This window comes from Nerophis ophidion, linkage group LG13, assembly GCF_033978795.1.
Source record: "Nerophis ophidion isolate RoL-2023_Sa linkage group LG13, RoL_Noph_v1.0, whole genome shotgun sequence".
In the NCBI taxonomy this organism is placed as follows: Eukaryota; Metazoa; Chordata; class Actinopteri; order Syngnathiformes; family Syngnathidae; genus Nerophis; species Nerophis ophidion.
This window is the reverse complement of record NC_084623.1, coordinates 31,576,269-31,596,092: the sequence shown is the minus strand read 5'-3', so window position 1 is coordinate 31,596,092 and position 19,824 is coordinate 31,576,269. Positions and strand designations below refer to the sequence as shown.

The window sequence follows — 19,824 nt, the reverse complement described above, 5'->3', positions numbered from 1 at the left end:
TCAATCAATCAAAGTGTACTTATATAGCCCTTAATCACAAATGTCTCAAAGGGCTGCACAAGCCACAATGACATCCTCGGCTCAGATCCCACATCAGGGCAAGAAAAATTTCAACCCAAAAAGAACAACAACAAACCTTGAGAGGGACCGCTGATGTGGGAATTGACCGGTGCAATGGATGCCGAGTGGATACGGTTAATATTGTGAGAGTCCGGTCCATAGTGGGGCAAGCAAGGGATCCTCTTGTACGTAGACAAGTCGATGTGCAGCGACGTCACTGACTAATGCATAAGAAGTAGTCCAACCCGGGGCCCGATTTCACGTGAAAGTCCAGTCTGTTGGCAAGTCAGCAGGAGATCATCTTGAATGGAGAAAAGTCAGCAGTGCAGAGACGTCACCAACTGATACAAAGAAGAGTGGTCCATTCTGGGTCCCGACTTGGAACTTCGTGGAGGCTAATCCGTGGTCACTTTATAACCTTTCCACTCAGGAGAGGGGGGCAGAACAGAAAAGAGAGACTGCAGATCAACTGGTCTGAAAGGGGTCTTTTTAAAGGTTAGGAAGGAGAGAGACAAAGTAACTTGATGAACTTGCATAATAAAGTTTCAACATTTAATTTTTATCATATAAAATATTGATTAGCTGGCAGCCCTAAGCCTAGAAATGGGCCCCAATATTGAAGACTAACACATTAGTCCCATCCAAAATCATATCGCAGAGGAGAATTTTTTTAAATTTTAAAATATTTAACTGTCGTGCTTTTATTTTATGTGCATCAAGTCACTGCTTGCCGCTTTTTTTCCATCACCTCTGACCAGAGTGAGGGACAGCATGTGATCTTTAAACTGTGTTCGGAGCGTAACCATAAATGTGGCTTGTTTATTACGTCTTGCCTTTAGTTAAAATTGTTATTTATAAACCAAGTTTTTTGAGTGAAATCATCTTTATTGTGGGCTGGTCACTCATCAATATTTAATTGATAATTTTGTCAGTGTTCCCAACACTAGCTAAAATGTTTTGTCATCTCCCCAGCACAATACATTACCACAAAACAAATCTGAAACAGCAGCAGGACTAGGCTAATGTCAGTGTGAGTTATGGTTACACAACACAAAGACAACACCTAATTTTACTCAACCATTTGTCAATAGTATTGGTATTTATTATTATTAAAAAAAATATTATTGATTGTAATGGATCCGAAAAGTGGAGCGTGGGAAATAATGTTAAGTTACATTTTGAAAATTGTATTTTAATATTTCCACACTAAATCATAATTTGGTTGCAGCTATATTGTAATTTTCTTTCAGGTTTCCGATGTGTCCCCACCCAATGTTAAACTCTTTTCTTACGCCGTTGCTGGAAACAACTACCGTATTTAAACAAATTAAATACAGTTCTGCCGTTATACTGGATCACTTTTTACAGTCCAAAACAAAACACTTCTCCATTAAGCTCACTCCGGCTGTGACAGAATGCTCCTTTGCTACGATTTGATTATTTTGATGTGTAAATGTTTTCACAGCGATAAGTCAATCCAAAGTAGGTAGTCATTTTAGTGCACTCTCTCTGTTTATAAATCCTCAAAAGTCACTGTGTCCTGATCTGGCTTTTAGTTCATTGTTATTTTGCACATAAATTATCTCAACGACAACACAAGTTTGTACAGCAAGTATATGTTGGAATTTGACTGTCAACTACAGTATATCAAATGAGCTGAAAAGTAAGACAAAGGAGGCGCTAAGCTGGTGTGGTAACACTTGGTCTTTGTGAAATTCTCCGAAATGCTTATGGTTTAGAAATGAACATTTAATTCATGAGCGCAACAGCGCTGCTGGACATTGCTGCAGTCAGCATGTTGCCTTCCCTAACACTTGTGACATCTGTGGCATTGCCCTGTGTGATAAAACTACATTTTATAGTAGCCTGCCTAACGCACACCTGTGCAATAGTCGTGCAGTCTACTTAGCATCTTGATATCACACACCTGTTAGGTAGATGGATTATCGCGTCAAAAAAGAAGTGTTAAGTAAACAGACTATGACGGAATTTTAAACAATATATTAGAGAAATTGGCATTTTGTGTACATAGAAAACTACACTGTTTGAGCACAACTAATTAAAATGGGAGCTAAAACAAATTGCCCATCAATCTTCTAACACGTGTCCCTTTCGGGTTCGCGGGGGAGTTGGACCCTATACCAGCTGCACTCAGGCGGAAGGCAGGGTACATCCTGGACAAGTTGCCACGTCATCGCAGAGCCAACACAGATAGACTTGAGATGGTTTCCTGTGGACGGGACTCTCGCTGCTTTCTTGGATCCGCTTGAACTGAACTCTCGCGGCTGTGTTGGAGCCACTATGGATTGAACTTTCACAGTATCATGTTAGACCCGCTCGACATCCATTGCTTTCGGTCCCCTAGAGGGGGGGGGGGTTACCCACATCTGAGGTCCTCTCCAAGGTTTCTCATAGTCTGCATTGTCACTGGCGTCCCACTGGATGTGAATTCTCCCTGCCCACTGGGTGTGAGTCTTCCTTGCCCTTTTGTGGGTTCTTCCGAGGATGTTGTAGTCGTAATGATTTGTGCGGTCCTTTGAGACATTTGTGATTTGGGGCTATATAAATAAACATTGATTGATAGACAACATTCACACACTAGGGCCAAATTAGTGTTGCCAATCAGCCTATCTCCAGGTGCATGTCTTTGTAGGTGGGAGGAAACCAGAGTACCAGGAGGGAACCCATGCAGTCATGGGGAGAACATCCAAACTCCACACAGAAAGATCGAACCCAGGACCTTCGTATTGTGAGGCACATGCACTAACCCCTGCCCTACAACAAAGTGTTGCACTTTTATTTTTTTCTTGAGTGGAGTCGTTTTTCACACATGCTAGACCAGTGATAAAAAAAACAAAAAAACAAAGCAAGATCTACCAATGTGTCAAATATATATATATATATATATATATATATATATATATATATGTATATATATATATATATATATATATACACACACACACACACACACACACACACAGGACTGTCTCAGAAAATTATAATACTGTGATAAAAGTCCTTTATTTTCTGTATTGCAACTTAAAACATGAAAATGTCATACATTCTGGATTCATTACACAACTGAAATATTGCAAGGCTTATATTGCTGAAAGACACCAGACCCAATAATGCAAATGAGCTGAAGGCTGCTATTGAAGCATCCTGGGCATCCATAACACCTCAGCAATGCCACAGGCTGATTGCCTCCATGCCACGCCGCATTGATGCAGTAATCCGTGCAAAAGGATTCCCAACCAAGTACTGAGTGCATTAGTTGACATTTTCAAATGTTTGATTTTGTTTTGCTGTTATAAATCTTTTTTTTGCTTGTTTTTTGAGATAAGATTTTTAAGTTTTCTTAAACTGTATGCCATAATCAGCAATATTAAAATAATAAAATTCTTGCAATATTTCAGTTGATGTGTAATGAATCCAGAATGTATGACATTTTCATGTTTTTGGTTGCATTACAGAAAATAAAGGACTTTATCACAATATTCTAATTTTCTGAGAGAGTCCTGTATGTATGTATGTATGTATATATATATATATGTGTGTGTATAGATAGATAGATAGATAGATAGATAGATATATATATATATATATATATATATATATATATATATATATATACATACATGTATACACATCAGCAATGTGCGGTGAGGTTCATGGCTGGTGAGGCACTGACTTAATCACAGTCAGATTTATAAACATATGAACCCTAAAGAGTATCTTATTCACCATTTGATTGGCAGCAGTTAACTAAGAGCTCATACCAACATTCTTCACACATACAAACTGTAGCACACAAAAAAGCACATTTAATAAAAAAAAACGTTATTATGGTCTTACCTTTACTTATAAATGAAGTCCGTGCGTCGCTCCCTCTGAACAAAATCACCCATAACTTGTTTATATAAGTCTTCCTTATCTTTCTTCAGTTTAAAAAGTCTCTCTGTCTTGATAGAGATCACTGTCTGAAGCAAACCTTTTAGCTTCGGCGTTGGTCTTCCTTTAATTATTACCTCCGGCTTCGATTGAAAGTCCAATTTAGAAAATTGTTTTATCTTAGATATGTAATCATCCATGTTAAAAGTCCAAGGGAGAGGAAAAAATAAACGATCGCTGCCGCTGCACTTAAATTACAAACTGTAGCTTGTTGTCACTCATTCTGCAGCCGAGTAATCGCAAGAATGATCCCTGGGATCAATAGTGCCCTCTACCACCAGGAGGCGGGAGAACAGGTGCCTCACACAGTGCGCCTTCGCAGCCGTTTTATGATTGCTCAGCACAAGAAATACGTTACACACAGACAGTTGTTGACAAAATACACTGTACATTATATACTTCAGCTAACTAAACTATGGAAGTGTATAATATAATTCATATAGCATTACGGTCTCACTGCACAGCAGCCAGCAGTTAGCCGAGTAATTGCGCAATCCATGGTGAGGCTCAACTGGCTGCTGACTCACCGCAAGTCTCTTGTCAGTATTTGAACGGCAAATGTGAAAATTCAGTGATTTTGAATAAAAATAATCTAAAAACGATGAAGTTAAATGGAAAATAAGTTTATAATGTATAAACACTAGATACAAATAACAATTTAATTATTTTTTTTCTTTCCATGATGGCACGTGAGGCACTGCCTCACCTGCCTCCCCTGACTGCACGTCACTGATACACATACATACATATATCTATATCTATATATATATATATATATATATAGATATAGATATATATATATGCGTATATACATAAATATGCAGTATATGTATGTATAAAAATAATATATACAGTATAATGTATGTGTATATATATATGTATGTGTGTGTATATATATATATATATATATATGTACGTATGTGTGTGTGTGTGTGTGTATATATATATATATATATATATATATATATATATATACATACATACATACATACAGTATATGTCTATCAGAATCAGATATACGTTATTAATCCCCGAGGGGAAATTCAAATGTATATATATGTGTAGGGACATGTATATATATATATATATCAATCAATCAATCAATGTTTATTTATATAGCCCCAAATCACAAATGTCTCAAAGGACTGCACAAATCATTACGACTACAACATCCTCGGAAGAACCCACAAAAGGGCAAGGAAAACTCACACCCAGTGGGCAGGGAGAATTCACATTCAGTGGGACGCCAGTGACAATGCTGACTATGAGAAACCTTGGAGAGGACCTCAGATGTGGGCAACCCCCCCCCCTCTAGGGGACCGAAAGCAATGGATGTCGAGCGGGTCTAACATGATACTGTGAAAGTTCAATCCATAGTGGCTCCAAGACAGCAGTGAGAGTCCCGTCCACAGGAAACCATCTCAAGCGGATCAGCAGCGTAGAGATGTCCCCAACCGATACAGGCGAGCGGTCCATCCTGGGTCCCGACGAGCGGTCCATCCTGGGTCTCGACTCTGGACAGTCAGTCCATGGTCATCGGACCGGACCCCCTCCACATGGGAGGGGGGGACATAGGAGAAAGAAAAGAAGCGGCAGATCAACTGGTCCAAAAAGGAGGTCTATTTAAAGGCTAGAGTATACAGATGAGTTTTAAGATGAGACTTAAATGCTTCTACTGAGGTAGCATCTCGAACTGTTACCGGGAGGGCATTCCAGAGTACTGGAGCCCGAACGGAAAACGCTCTATAGCCCGCAGACTTTTTTTGAGCTCTAGGAATCACTAATAAGCCGGAGTCTTTTGAACGCAGATTTCTTGCCGGGACATACGGTACAATACAATCGGCAAGATAGGCTGGAGCTAGACCTTGTAGTATTTTATACGTAAGTAGTAAAACCTTAAAGTCACATCTTAAGTGCACAGGAAGCCAGTGCAGGTGAGCCAGTACAGGCGTAATATGATCAAACTTTCTTGTTCTTGTCAAAAGTCTAGCAGCCGCATTTTGTACCAACTGTAATCTTTTAATGCTAGACATGGGGAGACCCGAAAATAATACGTTACAGTAATCGAGACGAGACGTAACAAACGCATGGATAATGATCTCGGCGTCTTTAGTGGACAAAATGGAGCGAATTATATATATATATATATATATATATATATATATATATATATATATATATATATATATATATACACACATACATATACACTGGGGCAAAAAAGTATTTAGTCAGCCACCGATTGTGCAAGTTCTCCCACTTAAAATGATGACAGAGGTCTGTAGTTTTTATCATAGGTACACTTCAACTGTGAGAGACAGAATGTGAAAAAAAATCCAGGAATTCACATTGTAGGAATTTTAAAGAATTTATTTGTAAATTATGGTGGAAAATAAGTATTTGGTCACTTCAAACAAGGAAGATCTCTGGCTCTCACAGACCTGTAACTTCTTTTTTAAGAAGCTCTTCTGTCCTCCACTCGTTGCCTGTATTAATGGCACTTGTTTGAACTTGTTATCTGTATAAAAGACACCTGTCCACAGCCTCAAACAGTCAGACTCCAAACTCCACTGTGGCCAAGACCAAAGAGCTATCGAAGGACATCAGGAAAATAGTTGTAGACCTACACCAGACTGGGAAGAGTGATCCTACAATAGGCAAGCAGCTTGGTATGAAAAAGTCAACTGTGGGAGCAATTATCAGAAAATGGAAGACATACAAGACCACTTATAATCTCTCTCGATCTGGGGCTCCACGCAAGATCTCATCCCGTGGGGTCAAAATGATCATGAGAACAGTGAACAAAAATCCCAGAACCACACGGGGAACCTGGTGAATGACCTGCAGAGTGCTGGGACCCAAGTAACAAAGGTTACCATCAGTAACACACTACGCCGACAGGGAATCAAATCCTGCAATGCCAGACTTGTCCCCCTGCTTAAGCCAGTGCATGTCCAGGCCCGTCTGAAGTTTGCCAGAAAGCACATGGATGATACAGCAGAGGATTGGGAGAATGTCATGTGGTCAGATGAAACCAAAATAGAACTTTTTGGTACAAACTCAACTCGTCGTCTTTGGAGGAAGAAGAATACTGAGGTGCATACCAAGAGCACCATACCTACTGTGAAGCATGGGGGTGGAAACATCATGCATTGGGGCTGTTTTTCTGTTAAGGGGACAGGACGATTGATCTGTGTTAAGGAAAGAATGAATGGAGCCATGTATCGTGAGATTTTGAGCCAAAACCTCCTTCCATCAGTGAGAGTTTTGAATGGTTGACCAAATACTTGTTTTCCACCATAGTTTACAAATAAATTCTTTAAAATTCCTACAATGTGAATCCCTGGATTTTTTTTTCTTCATATATATGTATATATGTGTATTTATATATACAGTATGTGTATATCTATGTATATGTATCTGTGTGTGTGTGTGTGTGTGTGTGTGTGTGTGTGTGTGTGTGTGTGTGTGTGTGTGTGTGTGTGTGTGTGTGTGTGTGTGTGTGTGTGTGTGTGTGTGTGTGTGTGTGTGTGTGTGTGCGTGAAGTTTGGAGCTCTGTAGCAACTGACTTTGCAGAAAGTTGGCACCATTTGCACTACGCGCTTCAGCATCCGCTGACCCCTCTCTGTCAATTTACTTGGCCCACCACTTTGTGGCTGAGTTGTTGTTGTTCCCAAACTCTTTTATTTTTTTATAATAAAGCCGACAGTTGACGTTGGAATATTTAGGAGCGAGGACATTTCACGACTGGATTTGTCGTAGAGGTGGCATCCTATAACAGTTCCACACTGGAAATCATTTAGCTCCAGAGAGCGGCCCATTCTTTCACAAATGTTTGTAGAAACCGTCTCCATGCCTAAGTGCTTGATTTTATACACCTGTGGCCGGGCCAAGTGATTGGGACACCTTTTGCCAATATTGTGTATGTGTGGCTATATATATATATATATATATATATATATATAGATTTTTTTCGATTCAACGCGATTCTCGATTCAAAAACGATATTTTTCCGATTCAAAATGATTCTGTATTCATTCAATACATAGGATTTCAGTAGGTCCTACCCCAGTCTTCTGACATGCTAGCAGAGTAGTAGATTTTTCTGAAAAAGCTTTTATAATTATAAAGGACAATTTTTTATCAACTGATTGAAATAATGTAAATTTGTTTTAACTATTAAGCGAGCCAAAAATATGACTTATTTTATGTTTGTGAAAACATTGGACACAGTGTGTTGTCAAGCCTATGAGATGCGATGCAAGTGTAAGCCACTGTGACACTATTGTTCATTTTTTATTATTATAAATGTCTAATGATAATGTCAATAAGGGATTTTTAATCACAGCTATGCTGAAATTATAACTAATATTGATAGTGTTGTTGATAATATTCATTTTTGTTTCACTACTTTTGGTTTGTTCTGTGTCGTGTTTGTATATATATATATATGTATATGTATGTATATGTATATATATATATATATATATATATGTATATGTATGTATGTGTATATATACATATATGTATATATATACATACATTTACATATATGTATAGATATGTATATGTATGTATGTGTATATATATACATATATGTATATATATATACATACATATACATATAGATATGTATATATATACATACATACATATTTGTATATATATACATACATACATATTTGTATATATATACATACATACATCTCGTCTCTGAGCTGCTACCTTACCGTGGTAGAGGAGTTTGCGTGTCCCAATGATCCTAGGAGCTATGTTGTCTGGGGGCTTTCATGCCCCCTGGTAGGGTCTCCCAAGACAAACAGGTCCTAGGTGAGTGATCAGACAAAGAGCAGCTCAAAGACTTCTATGGAATTAGAACAAAATGAACCCAGATTTCCCTCGCCCGGATGTGGGTCACCGGGGCCCCGCTCTGGAGCCAGGCCCGGAGTTGGGGCACGATGGCGAGCGCCTGGTGGTCGGGCCTGTCCCCATGGGGCCCGGCCGGGCACAGCCCGAAGAGGCAACGTGGGTCATCCCTCCAATGGGCTCACCACTCATAAGAGGGGCCATAGAGGTCGGGTGCATTGTGAGCTGGGCGGCAGCCGAAGGCAGGGCACTTGGCGGTCCGATCCTCGGCTACAGAAGCTAGCTCTTGGGACGTGGAACGTCACCTCACTGGGGGGGAAGGAGCCTGAGCTAGTGCGCGAGGTAGAGAAGTTCCGGCTGGATATAGTCGGACTCACCTCGACGCACAGCAAGGGCTCTGGAACCAGTTCTCTCGAGAGGGACTGGACCCTCTTCCACTCTGGCGTTGCCGGCAGTGAGAGGCGACGGGCTGGGGTGGCAATTCTCGTTGCCCCCCGGCTCAAAGCCTGCACGTTTGAGTTCAACCCAGTGGACGAGAGGGTAGCTTCCCTTCGCCTTCGGGTGGGGGGACAGGTCCTGACTGTTGTTTGTGCTTACGCACCAAACAGCATTTCAGAATACCCACCCTTTTTGGGTACACTCGAGGGAGTACTGGAAAGTGCTCCTCCGGGTGATTCCCTTGTCCTACTGGGAGACTTCAACGCTCATGTTGGCAACGACAGTGAAACCTGGAGAGGCGTGATTGGGAAGAATGGTCGCCCGGATCTAAACCCGAGTGGTGTTTTGTTATTGGACTTTTGTGCTCGTCACGGATTGTCCATAACAAACACCATGTTCAAACATAAGGGTGTCCATATGTGCACTTGGCACCAGGACACCCTAGGCCGCAGTTCCATGATCGACTTTGTAGTTGTGTCATCGGATATGCGGCCTTATGTTCTGGACACTCGGGTGAAGAGAGGGGCGGAGCTTTCAACCGATCACCACCTGGTGGTGAGTTAGCTGCGATGGTGGGGGAGGATGCCGGACAGACCTGGCAGGCCCAAGCGCATTGTGAGGGTCTGCTGGGAACGTCTGGCAGAGTCTCCTGGGAACACACCCTGTCGGCAGAGAATGAACAAGCGTTGTGTGTCTAGAAGAGAAGCACGAAGGCAGACGTGTTTGCATGGAGGAAATACAGTGTACTTGTTGGAATTGGGCCCATTGTTAGCATAAAATTTGCAATAAAAGCTCAAAAGAAAGTCAGGCTTTGTTTTCTTCTGGCTTTATATTACTTTATTACGTATATAAAGCCAAGCTTCATATTGGTGGCCAATATGAAGCCATGCATTAAGGAGAAACCCTAAATGTGGTTAAACCGGATTTATAGCGTAGCACTTTTATTTTGGAGCTGGAAAAGTGTGTGATTGTTTTGAGAAAATGTGTCGACAGTGTGTGATTGTTTTGAGAAAATGTGTCGACGTGTTTTAATGTCGGATCGACTGTTTGCAAAAAAAAAAAAGAAGTCATTTTTTGACATTCTGTCGACTGTCTTTCATTTCTGTTGAGCTTCTATGCCATCTTACTTACTAAATCAATCACAGTAACAATCAAATTGTTTGGTTATCACTGCACCTTATACGTAATCTTAACACAAAAGTGAAGCATCACCCACCCTCTAGAACGACATGCACAGCAGGCTTTTGCGGCAGGGATGTCGCGTCTTCTCATGGCGAAAAATAGTCCTTTTTTGTCGGGAGAAAAACTTGCTATGGCTTTGAACCTGATATTTACAAAAGGTAGACTTTCAAGTACTGTGTGCTTGGAGCCTATCAGTAGCAAGTGAACTGCAGCCAGGTTGCCCCCGCTACGACGCGGCCCGAGTGTCAAAAAGGAAGTGTTAAAAAAAAATTGTGCTATTATGGAAATGTATAGTAACTTGTTATCGTGTTAACTTGGACAGGCCTAACAGCGGACGTGTTCAGAGGTTAAAATGCGTGCCTGTTTGCAGGTCTGTTATTCACTTTATTGGTGTGGGTGTCACTGATATCATATTAATACATTAAATGTTTTTTAATATTTTCGTGAGGGTCCCAAAGATAGACTGGTCGATCACGATGAACGGGTTGGCGACCCCTGTGCTAGACTATCACAGAAATGTTCTAAGAGAAATAATTTCATCAGGCAGCGACTTGCTGTTTTTTAAGTACTTTAACATTTACAACTTAGTTTTATTGCTGTTGTGAAACTTTTGGAACTTAAATCTGTTTTTCTATTCTTTGCTCTTTCAGGCTAGAAGGCATTCAGTATCCATATCACCTTTATATCAGCCCATCAGCCCGGCCTGGCACTAATGGCCCTGACAGGCCCTTCCAGTGTCCAACCTGTGGAGTTCGATTCACACGCATTCAAAACCTGAAGCAGCACATGCTTATACACTCCGGTATGTAAACAAGTGAACAAAAATGTTATAGATTCAAGAAAACGTTAGAAAGTGACATGTTATTCAGACAACGTCAAGACGAAGTGGGGTCACATTTACTGGGCGCTTGTAAATTTGTAAAAATAAATAATAGTGGACATATTTACTTTGCTGCAACAAATGTGTGCATTTTGTTATCTGCTCTAATAGAATGCAGATTAATACTGTCATGCTTTTATTTGAATCTTAATTTGCACTGAACAGGAATTTATTGTGTGCACATTTTAATGCTGTGTAACTGGACAGTAGTTACAGTGGGGGAAAAAAGTATTTAGTCAGCCACCGATTAAAATTATGAAAGAGGTCTGTAATTTTCATCCTAGGTCCTTCAACTGTGAGAGATAGAATGTGGGGGAAAAAAATCCAGGAATTCACATTGTAGGAATTTTAAAGAATTTATTTGTAAATTATGGTGGAAAATAAGTATTTGGTCAACCATTCAAAGCTTTCACTGATGAAAGGAGGTTTTGGCTCAATATCTCATGATACATGGCCCCATTCATTCTTTCCTTAACACGGATCAATCGTCCTGTCCCCTTAGCAGAAAAACAGCCACAAAGAATGATGTTTCCACCCTTATACTTCACAGTAGGTATGGTGTTCTTGGGATGCAACTCAGTATTCTTCTTCTTCCAAACACGACGAGTTGAGTTTATACCAAAAAGTTCTATTTTGGTTTCATCTGACCACATGACATTCTCTCATGTGCTCTCTGACAAACTTCAGATGGGCCTGGACATGCACTGGCTTAAGCAGGGGGACACGTCTGGCACCGCAGGTTTTGATTCCCTGTCGGCGTAGTGTGTTACTGATGGTAACCTTTGTTACTTTGATCCCAGCTCTCTGCAGGTCGTTCACCAGGTCCCACCGTGTGGTTCTGGGATTTTTGTTCACCGTTCTCATGATTATTTTGACCCCACGGGATGAGACCTTGCGTAGAGCCCCAGATCGAGGGAGATCATCAGTGGTCTTGTATGTCTTCCATTTTCTGATAATTGCTCCCACAGTTGATTTTTTCACACAAAGCTGCTTGCCTATTGTAGATTCACTCTTCCCAGTCTGGTGCAGGTATACAATTATTTTCCTGGTGTCCTTCGACAGCTCCTTGGTCTTGGCCATAGTGGAGTTTGGAGTCTGACTGTTTGAGGCTGTGGACAGGTGTCTTTTATACAGAGTTCAAACAAGTGCCATTAATACAGGTAACGAGTGGATGACAGAAGAGCTTCTTAAAGAAGAAGCTACAGGTCTGTGAGAGCCAGAGATCTTTCTTGTTTGAAGTGACCAAATACTTATTTTCCACCATAATTTACAAATAAATTCTTTAAAATTCCCACAATGTGAATTCCTGGATTTTTTTCCACATTCTGTCTCTCACAGTTGAAGTGTACCTATGATGAAAATTACAGACCTCTCATCATTTTAAGTGGGTGAACCTGCACAATCTAACTAAATACTTTTTTGCCCCACTGTATGTTGCTTTTGGCGTTTCACGCTGTTTTGTGATGATAAAGTTAATACTACAACACTTGTAGGCAAATTTTGCTCAAAAATAACCCCTCTGTTTCTCAAAATTTATGTGAGCAGTGTAACGTGTCTGTTGACCTTGACTAAAGCAGGGACTTGTCATTAGAACATGGTAGACTGATTATCACCACCACTGTATTATACGGTATTTGGTTTTATCATTCGCTATAGTTTAGACTTGAAAACAAATATGAATGATAGAGTATTATTGAAATTGACAGAATATTATAAGTCCTTTCAGTGAAAATAAGATTGCGACGTAATAGGAAGAAAAAAACAAATAGGCCATTATTTTGGACGTGGGAAACATTTGTTTAGAAAAACATTCAGCCATAATTCCTACAGTATCACCTCGGGCTGCACAATTAATAATATTTTAATCACAATTATGGCTGTCACAATTAAATGAGGGTGATTGTCTGCGATATTAACCTTAACCCAAGCACTTCAAGAACCGCAGTTGCAGAGAAAAGCCCTGTGAAGTGCGTGCTTGTCCACACAGGAGACCTTTGTGTATGAGCAGAAAACTCCATCACAATGCCAAATTGAAACATTGACATTATTAACAACTCATTTTTACGGGGGTTGCTGAAGCTGATCGCTTTGTTTGACTTCAATTCACTCGCTTCACTTCCGTGGAATCACAGTGCGTTTGAGACCGCACTGCTATTATATGGCGACAACCGTGGACAATATTTAAGACAGACGTATTGTCCCACCCAAAAAGTATATCACGGAGTATAAAATGTTTGATTTTACTTTCATTTTGAAAGTGCAACACAGCGTTGTGTCACTGGTCACTCTTTCACTCAACTGCTGTGACTGAGAGTGTCATGAACAGTAGGAAACATGCAGCAGGCGGTCTATAAAACCATATGTAAGGAGCGTTGCCACAAGTTGCTTGTTTAATGGGATGGTCCCTCATTCATTATTTAATTGCTAACTTTGTTAGTGATTCCAATAACATTGACTCTAGCTAAAATGTTTTGTCATCTCATAGACTTGAATACAGGCTGTAAAGTGACAGCACGCTGAGTTGTCAGTGAGGCATGAAGTTTGTGTACAAGATGTGAAAGGTATCACTCCTATTTGTTTGTGTTGGCCAAACTGATCCACATGGTGTTGTTAGAGAAGAACAAGACTTGTTTATCAGACTTTAAACTGATTTGTGTTTTAAATTGATATTAAAAACTCAGCACCATGTTTTTGTACAATATTGGTAGAGGTGTGAATCTTTTTGTCGCATCACGATTCGATTGGTTTCCAATTCTTTGAGTAACGATTCGATTCAAAATCTATTCTAGATTCAAAACAATTCTCCTAATATATTATTTGGTAAATCAATTGTAATAGAACCTTTCCAAAACATGTTACAGGTTACAAAAGCTCCTCTTTGATGCTGTTGTTCGACTTATTTTTTACACGCAGTGTATAAAATAAATAAAAAAACATAATTTTGAAATAATTTTTTTAATCTTTTTTGATACAAAAATCACAGAATGTTAATCAATTTAATACAAGAAAATAGAGCAATCACAACTCTAACCCAATTCCAGCTTTACAATACTTTGGATTCAAATTTAAAAAAGCAATTGAGAAGACATTCAAACACATTACTAAATAAATGGAAAATTAAGAAAAGCAACACTTTCAATAATAATAATATTAATATCAATACATTTTGTTTAATACTTTTAATTCAAAAAGTGATTATTTAAAAAAATATGTTTTTCTCATGTTCTCAAAAATTATGAATTGATTTTGAATCGGAATAAAAAAATCATGATTTTGATGTGAATTAGGACTGCATGATTTTGAGAAGAAACCTAATTGCGATTTTTGTCTCCCAAAGTGCAGTGGCAATTTGATTTGCAATGTTTATATTTTATACAAAGTTTGAGACTGGTCTATATCATACTCTCAAAATGAAGAAATATATATAATAATGCAAGTAACCATTTAAAATTATATAAGTGTTTTTTTTTTTCATTACTGTAGAACTGTTTTAGCATTGTACTGTAATTGGAAGGCACATTTTAGAAAAAATAACCAAAAAAATAAAATGGACTCATCTCTGTAAGCAAAAATTTAACCTAAATAGACATTAAAATAAAAAACTACATCCGGTTGTTGTTTTTTTGTTATCACTTGATCGTGACATTCTCACTCATTCGTCCATGTTGGTAGGCTCATATTGCCCATATGGGTTGAAACAGTCGAGACAGTTGGCTTTGTAATCATATTTTCTCCTCCTAATGTGTGTTACTTTGCGGAGCGTCTCACTAGTGAGTTGATAAGCAATGTCCGTGTGCTTCATGTGAGTGTAAGCAAGCAGTCGTGCTCTATGCCAACCAAGACAAAGATTGTGAATAACTGAAAAGAAGGCTCACTCAACTGAATACACGCAAGCCACCCATGGTGCCGAAAGAAAGAGTTTAAAATTGAAATATGGAGCTAAAGGGAAAAGCGTGCCTGGTTGATTCAATGAACAAAAACACACATATTGTTTCTTTAAATGTATGGATAACGTCTATCTAGCCCTTTTACTAGACAGTCTCATTAAAAATTACATGATGGCGTCGCAACACAACACAGTTTTACCTAACTTAATAAAGAATTGTGATTATTATTTTGGACCATAATTGAGCAACTGTAGTATTACCCACACACAAATATTAAACATACCCATTGACACGCAAGATAAGTGTTGATTTTTTTTAATTTTTTTTTTATTCCACCAGGCATTAAGCCTTTCCAGTGTGACCGCTGTGGAAAAAAGTTCACACGAGCCTACTCCCTAAAGATGCATCGGCTGAAGCACGAAGGTAAACGCTGTTTCCGGTGCCAGATTTGTAGTGCCACATTCACGTCCTTCGGTGAATATAAGCACCACATGAGAGTCTCCCGACACATAATCCGCAAGCCACGGATTTATGAGTGCAAAACGTGCGGCGCCATGTTCACCAACTCTGGCAATTTAATTGTACACCTGAGGAGTCTGAACCATGAGGCATCCGAACTAGCAAACTACTTCCAGAGCAGGTGAGGAGTCAAGGGGCGCTGACCCCATCATTCACTCAGATCGCACCGGGGGTCAGAAATCACACAAAGGTCATATGTCATAAATCAGAGGTTAGATCATATAGATTTGTATCTGTGTTGTTAATATAATAATTCATATTACATAGCTTTACGTATAGAGAATTGGTTTGAATGTATACACTTTAGTCAAAACTACTATTATTTGGAATTATTTGGCTGTGTGTGTGATATATTCAATTTTAACATGAAATTAAATGCATCAGAGGGCTTTTTTTTTTTTTTTTTTTTTTTTACAAAAGTCCATGAAATAATAATATGAAATTGGCGAAAGGGAGGTCACACAACAAAACCAAAACACCCAATATTCTGAATGTAATCATATATTGGGTATTTGCTCCATTATTTAGCAGGTTTTTGACATAAAGGAAGCACTTGGTCTATTTTTGATATTTTTAAGTTGTTGCTATCAACCATCCACCTCCTCTTCCTATACCTTTTGGACATGTTGAACGTGAACTATTAAAGTTGTGATTATTATAATATGCTTGTAAATGTTTTAAGTGATCAAAATAAAATGGACTGATTGACCGAGAACAGGTGCATTTGAATACGTTTTGAACATAGCGCAACAGTTACTTGATTTCTTGTTTTCAATATAAAGAGGCTCAGGATATTTTTGCAGTCCGACACCAGTAGTTTTGTGAGACACTCAATGTGAGTTTTTTTTTTTTTTTTTTTTGCTGTAAACTATTATCCTCAGAATTAACAAATTAGGAGATATTTCACTCAATGTCGTGAATCTGTAGAATAAAAGTTACACTTATTCAATTGAATTACTGAAAAAATACACTTTTTTTAATTAAAAAAAAGTAATTGGAGAATGAATTAAATTGCCATGTCCGTGTATGTTTGTTTTGTTTGTCTGTTGCTTCAAAATATGCTGCAAGAGGGTTCACTCTTTGCTGTTATATTGCGAAATGAAATGAATAGAGAAGCCCCTTGTCAGTCACTCACTATCTTTGTCTCTGTGGGTGGAGGCGAGGCCGCTTTCATACAGACACAGAAGTTTAGCCACATAAACCTACAACAGGACAAGCGGTAAAAAAAGGATGGATAGAACTACTTACTTGTTTTTCTGTGGTTGGTTTGCACACTGGAAGGGGTGTTGCAAGAGAGAGAGCGAGAGAAACAGGGTAATTGGGATGAGGAAGTCCCAATAATGAGACCACTACGCTGCTTGATTATCCCTTTATTTCATATGAACAGATTCTTTCTCATGTTTAAGAAGTCCATCTTTATCCCTGACAATAGTCATGGTATTTGAGTGGCTTGGACCAGGCATACAGCTGAAATTAGTCGGCATTACTCTCTTTTCATATTCTTCCGCATATCTGTAGTTATTTTTAAACTGTTTACATCGTTAATAATTTATTGGTGTATTTGTATTGATTGCGAAGGAGTAATCACATTAAGTGGATGTTCTTTATTTTGACTGTGGATTATTCTTGAGTGTTTCTAGTTCTTTCTAAAACGGAAGGTGGTGCTTAGCAAATGTAACTGTGGAAGCGATTGCAATACCACCTGCCCAGCTGCGCCCGTGCATGCGTGGACTTGTTTCTTTCAGTTATTGTCACCACAACCTCAAACGCATACACGCACATTTTTGAATCACTTTTAACTAAAGAGGAATGAGCTCATTACAATATGTGCTTGCATGTTTGCACGGCCACCTGCCTTCCCAAAATTGTAAACCTAAGGGAAACAGTGTATTGTATTTACTTTCAATCAATTATGAAAATGTTGTATTAGGAATGCCATATTTTAAAAAGTAACTAACTCTATTTTTCTATGCACTACTAGTCTGAACAGTACTAACTCAATGTGTAATATATACTTGACTGTGAACTGTGAACCCAATATGTTTTGTTTTTTGTTCTAATAGTGATTTCCTCGTGCCCGACTACCTGAGCCAGGTGCAGGAGGAGGAGGAGGCTCTGGGAGTCCAGTATGATCTGGAAGAATCCCAACATCACCCTGTCTATGCAGGTGGAAGCTCTACTGTCATTGCCACCTCGTCCTCCTCCTCAGTCCAGCTACCTGTCATATCCCAGGTCTCCTCTTCTACCCAGAATTGTGAGAGCTCAACTGGCCTCCTTTCACCTGATTCCCTCGATCCCCTTGAAAACCACTCCTTCAAGATGGATACCGGCCATACTGTAGCCCTGGCAGAGGACACAAAGACTAACAACGGCGAAGAAGGGAGTTCACCAGAGGTGTTGGAACAACAGCACCATCGGCGGCATAACGCCGAGCCCGTTGAGTTGGCCTCTATCACCATCGAATGATTCAGTTTATTTGATGACACCAAAAAGAAATGTATTTGTACATCAATGACTGCATCAAGACAAGTTGTCCCCAAACTTGAGTTGGCCTGGTGAGGTTTTCCACTTTTAACAAGGTAAAGCATTACTTTGTATTTTTTTCCTGAACAAGTTGAAAAATTATTTCAATTTTTCCCATTTGATGTGAGTACTTTTCTGCTGGAGGTATGTGAAATTCAAGCCTTGTCCTTTTGGAAAGGGCTTGAGAGTAACTGGTAACTTGTGATTGACGAGCACTTGAATTAACCACCAATAACAAATCAAGTCCCATCAAACTGGGTTTCAAAACACAAAATGTCCTTTACGGTGATAATGCCAATTTATTGGTTACAGTGTTATTCTTTCACGGCTGTCACTGTAGGCATACAAATCAATGTCATTGATGTCTATGTTGCAAGATTCTGATGTAGTTTGCTGTCTGAATGCAGTTTATGTTGGTTAATGGAACAATATGTGTATAAGTATTTATCCAATACAACACTTACAGTACATTTCGTTTATATTCACTGTTTTTGAGCAAAATACTACTGTCAAATGTCCAAATTATTATGGTCACTGACAAGTATTTAACTCTCAATCATACAGTTGTGGTCAGAAGTTGTGGATTGCTTCAAAAATTGTTTAGAAAAACTGAAACTTTTTGGCATGAACAAGAAAACAGATGCTGAACCAGCAAGCCCTCTCTTAGGTCAACGATCAGTGACTTCTGACCTAATCCCGAATAAATACCTCTCGGATTTAAAGTGAAGTGAATCATATTTAAATAGCACTTTTCTCTAGTGCAGGGGTCGGCAACCTTTGCCACCCAAAGAGCCATTTTGACCCGTTTCACAAAATAAAGAAGACAAAGGGAGCCGCAACCATTCTCGCGAATATCTGCTGATGGTGTCCCAGACAACAAGAATAAGGGCGTGCTATGAAGCCATTGCCTTTGACGCCTTCTATAACATACAAACTGCTTGCCAGTCCAGCAACATGTTGAATGTGGCTTCCGCAGATACACGTACAAGATTGAAAGGCATACTGGGTGATACAGAGTACACTAAAGGTTGTGATACGAACAAGTTTAACACTCTTACTAATTTGCGCCACACTGTGATTCCACACCAAACAAGAATGACAAACACATTTGGCAGAACATCCCCACAGTAACACAACATAAACGCAAGACAACAAATACCCCAAATCCTTTGCATCCATGACTCTGCCTGACTATATTATACACCCCGCTAGCACCAACCCCCCACTCCCCCCTATCCGTGCGTCGGTTGAGGTAGGCGGGGTTGGAGGTGCGGGGTCAGGAAGAGTCATGGATGCAAAGGATTCTGGGTTTTTGTTGTGTTGCGTTTATGTTGTGTTACTGTGAGGATGTTCTCCCGAAATGTGTTTGTCATTCTTGTTTGGTGTGGATTCACAGTGTGGTGCATATTAGTAAGAGTGTTAAACTTGTTTATATCACAACTTTTAGTGTACTCCGTATCACCCAGTATGCCTTGCAGTCATATACGTGTATCTGCGAAAGCAACATACAACATG

The 19,824-nt window shown here is 39.4% G+C and overlaps 1 protein-coding gene across 6 annotated transcripts in view; it reads left to right on the top strand.

Moving 5' to 3' along the window:
* Window positions 1-19,172, top strand: part of zbtb44 (zinc finger and BTB domain containing 44) — a 49,988-nt gene extending 30,816 nt beyond the window's left edge. For 2 of the 6 annotated variants that reach the window (XM_061918780.1, XM_061918779.1), the window contains 3 exons: window positions 11,151-11,302; window positions 15,607-15,907; window positions 17,850-19,172. In XM_061918780.1, coding sequence (XP_061774764.1) covers window positions 11,287-11,302; window positions 15,607-15,907; window positions 17,850-18,252 — 720 coding nt within the window. In that variant the 5' untranslated portion in view covers window positions 11,151-11,286 and the 3' untranslated portion in view covers window positions 18,253-19,172. The remainder of the gene's footprint in view (window positions 1-11,150; window positions 11,303-15,606; window positions 15,908-17,849) is intronic. The other 4 variants (XM_061918776.1, XM_061918775.1, XM_061918778.1 and 1 more) reach the window with 3 other exon arrangements.
* The last annotated feature ends 652 nt before the right edge of the window (window positions 19,173-19,824 follow it).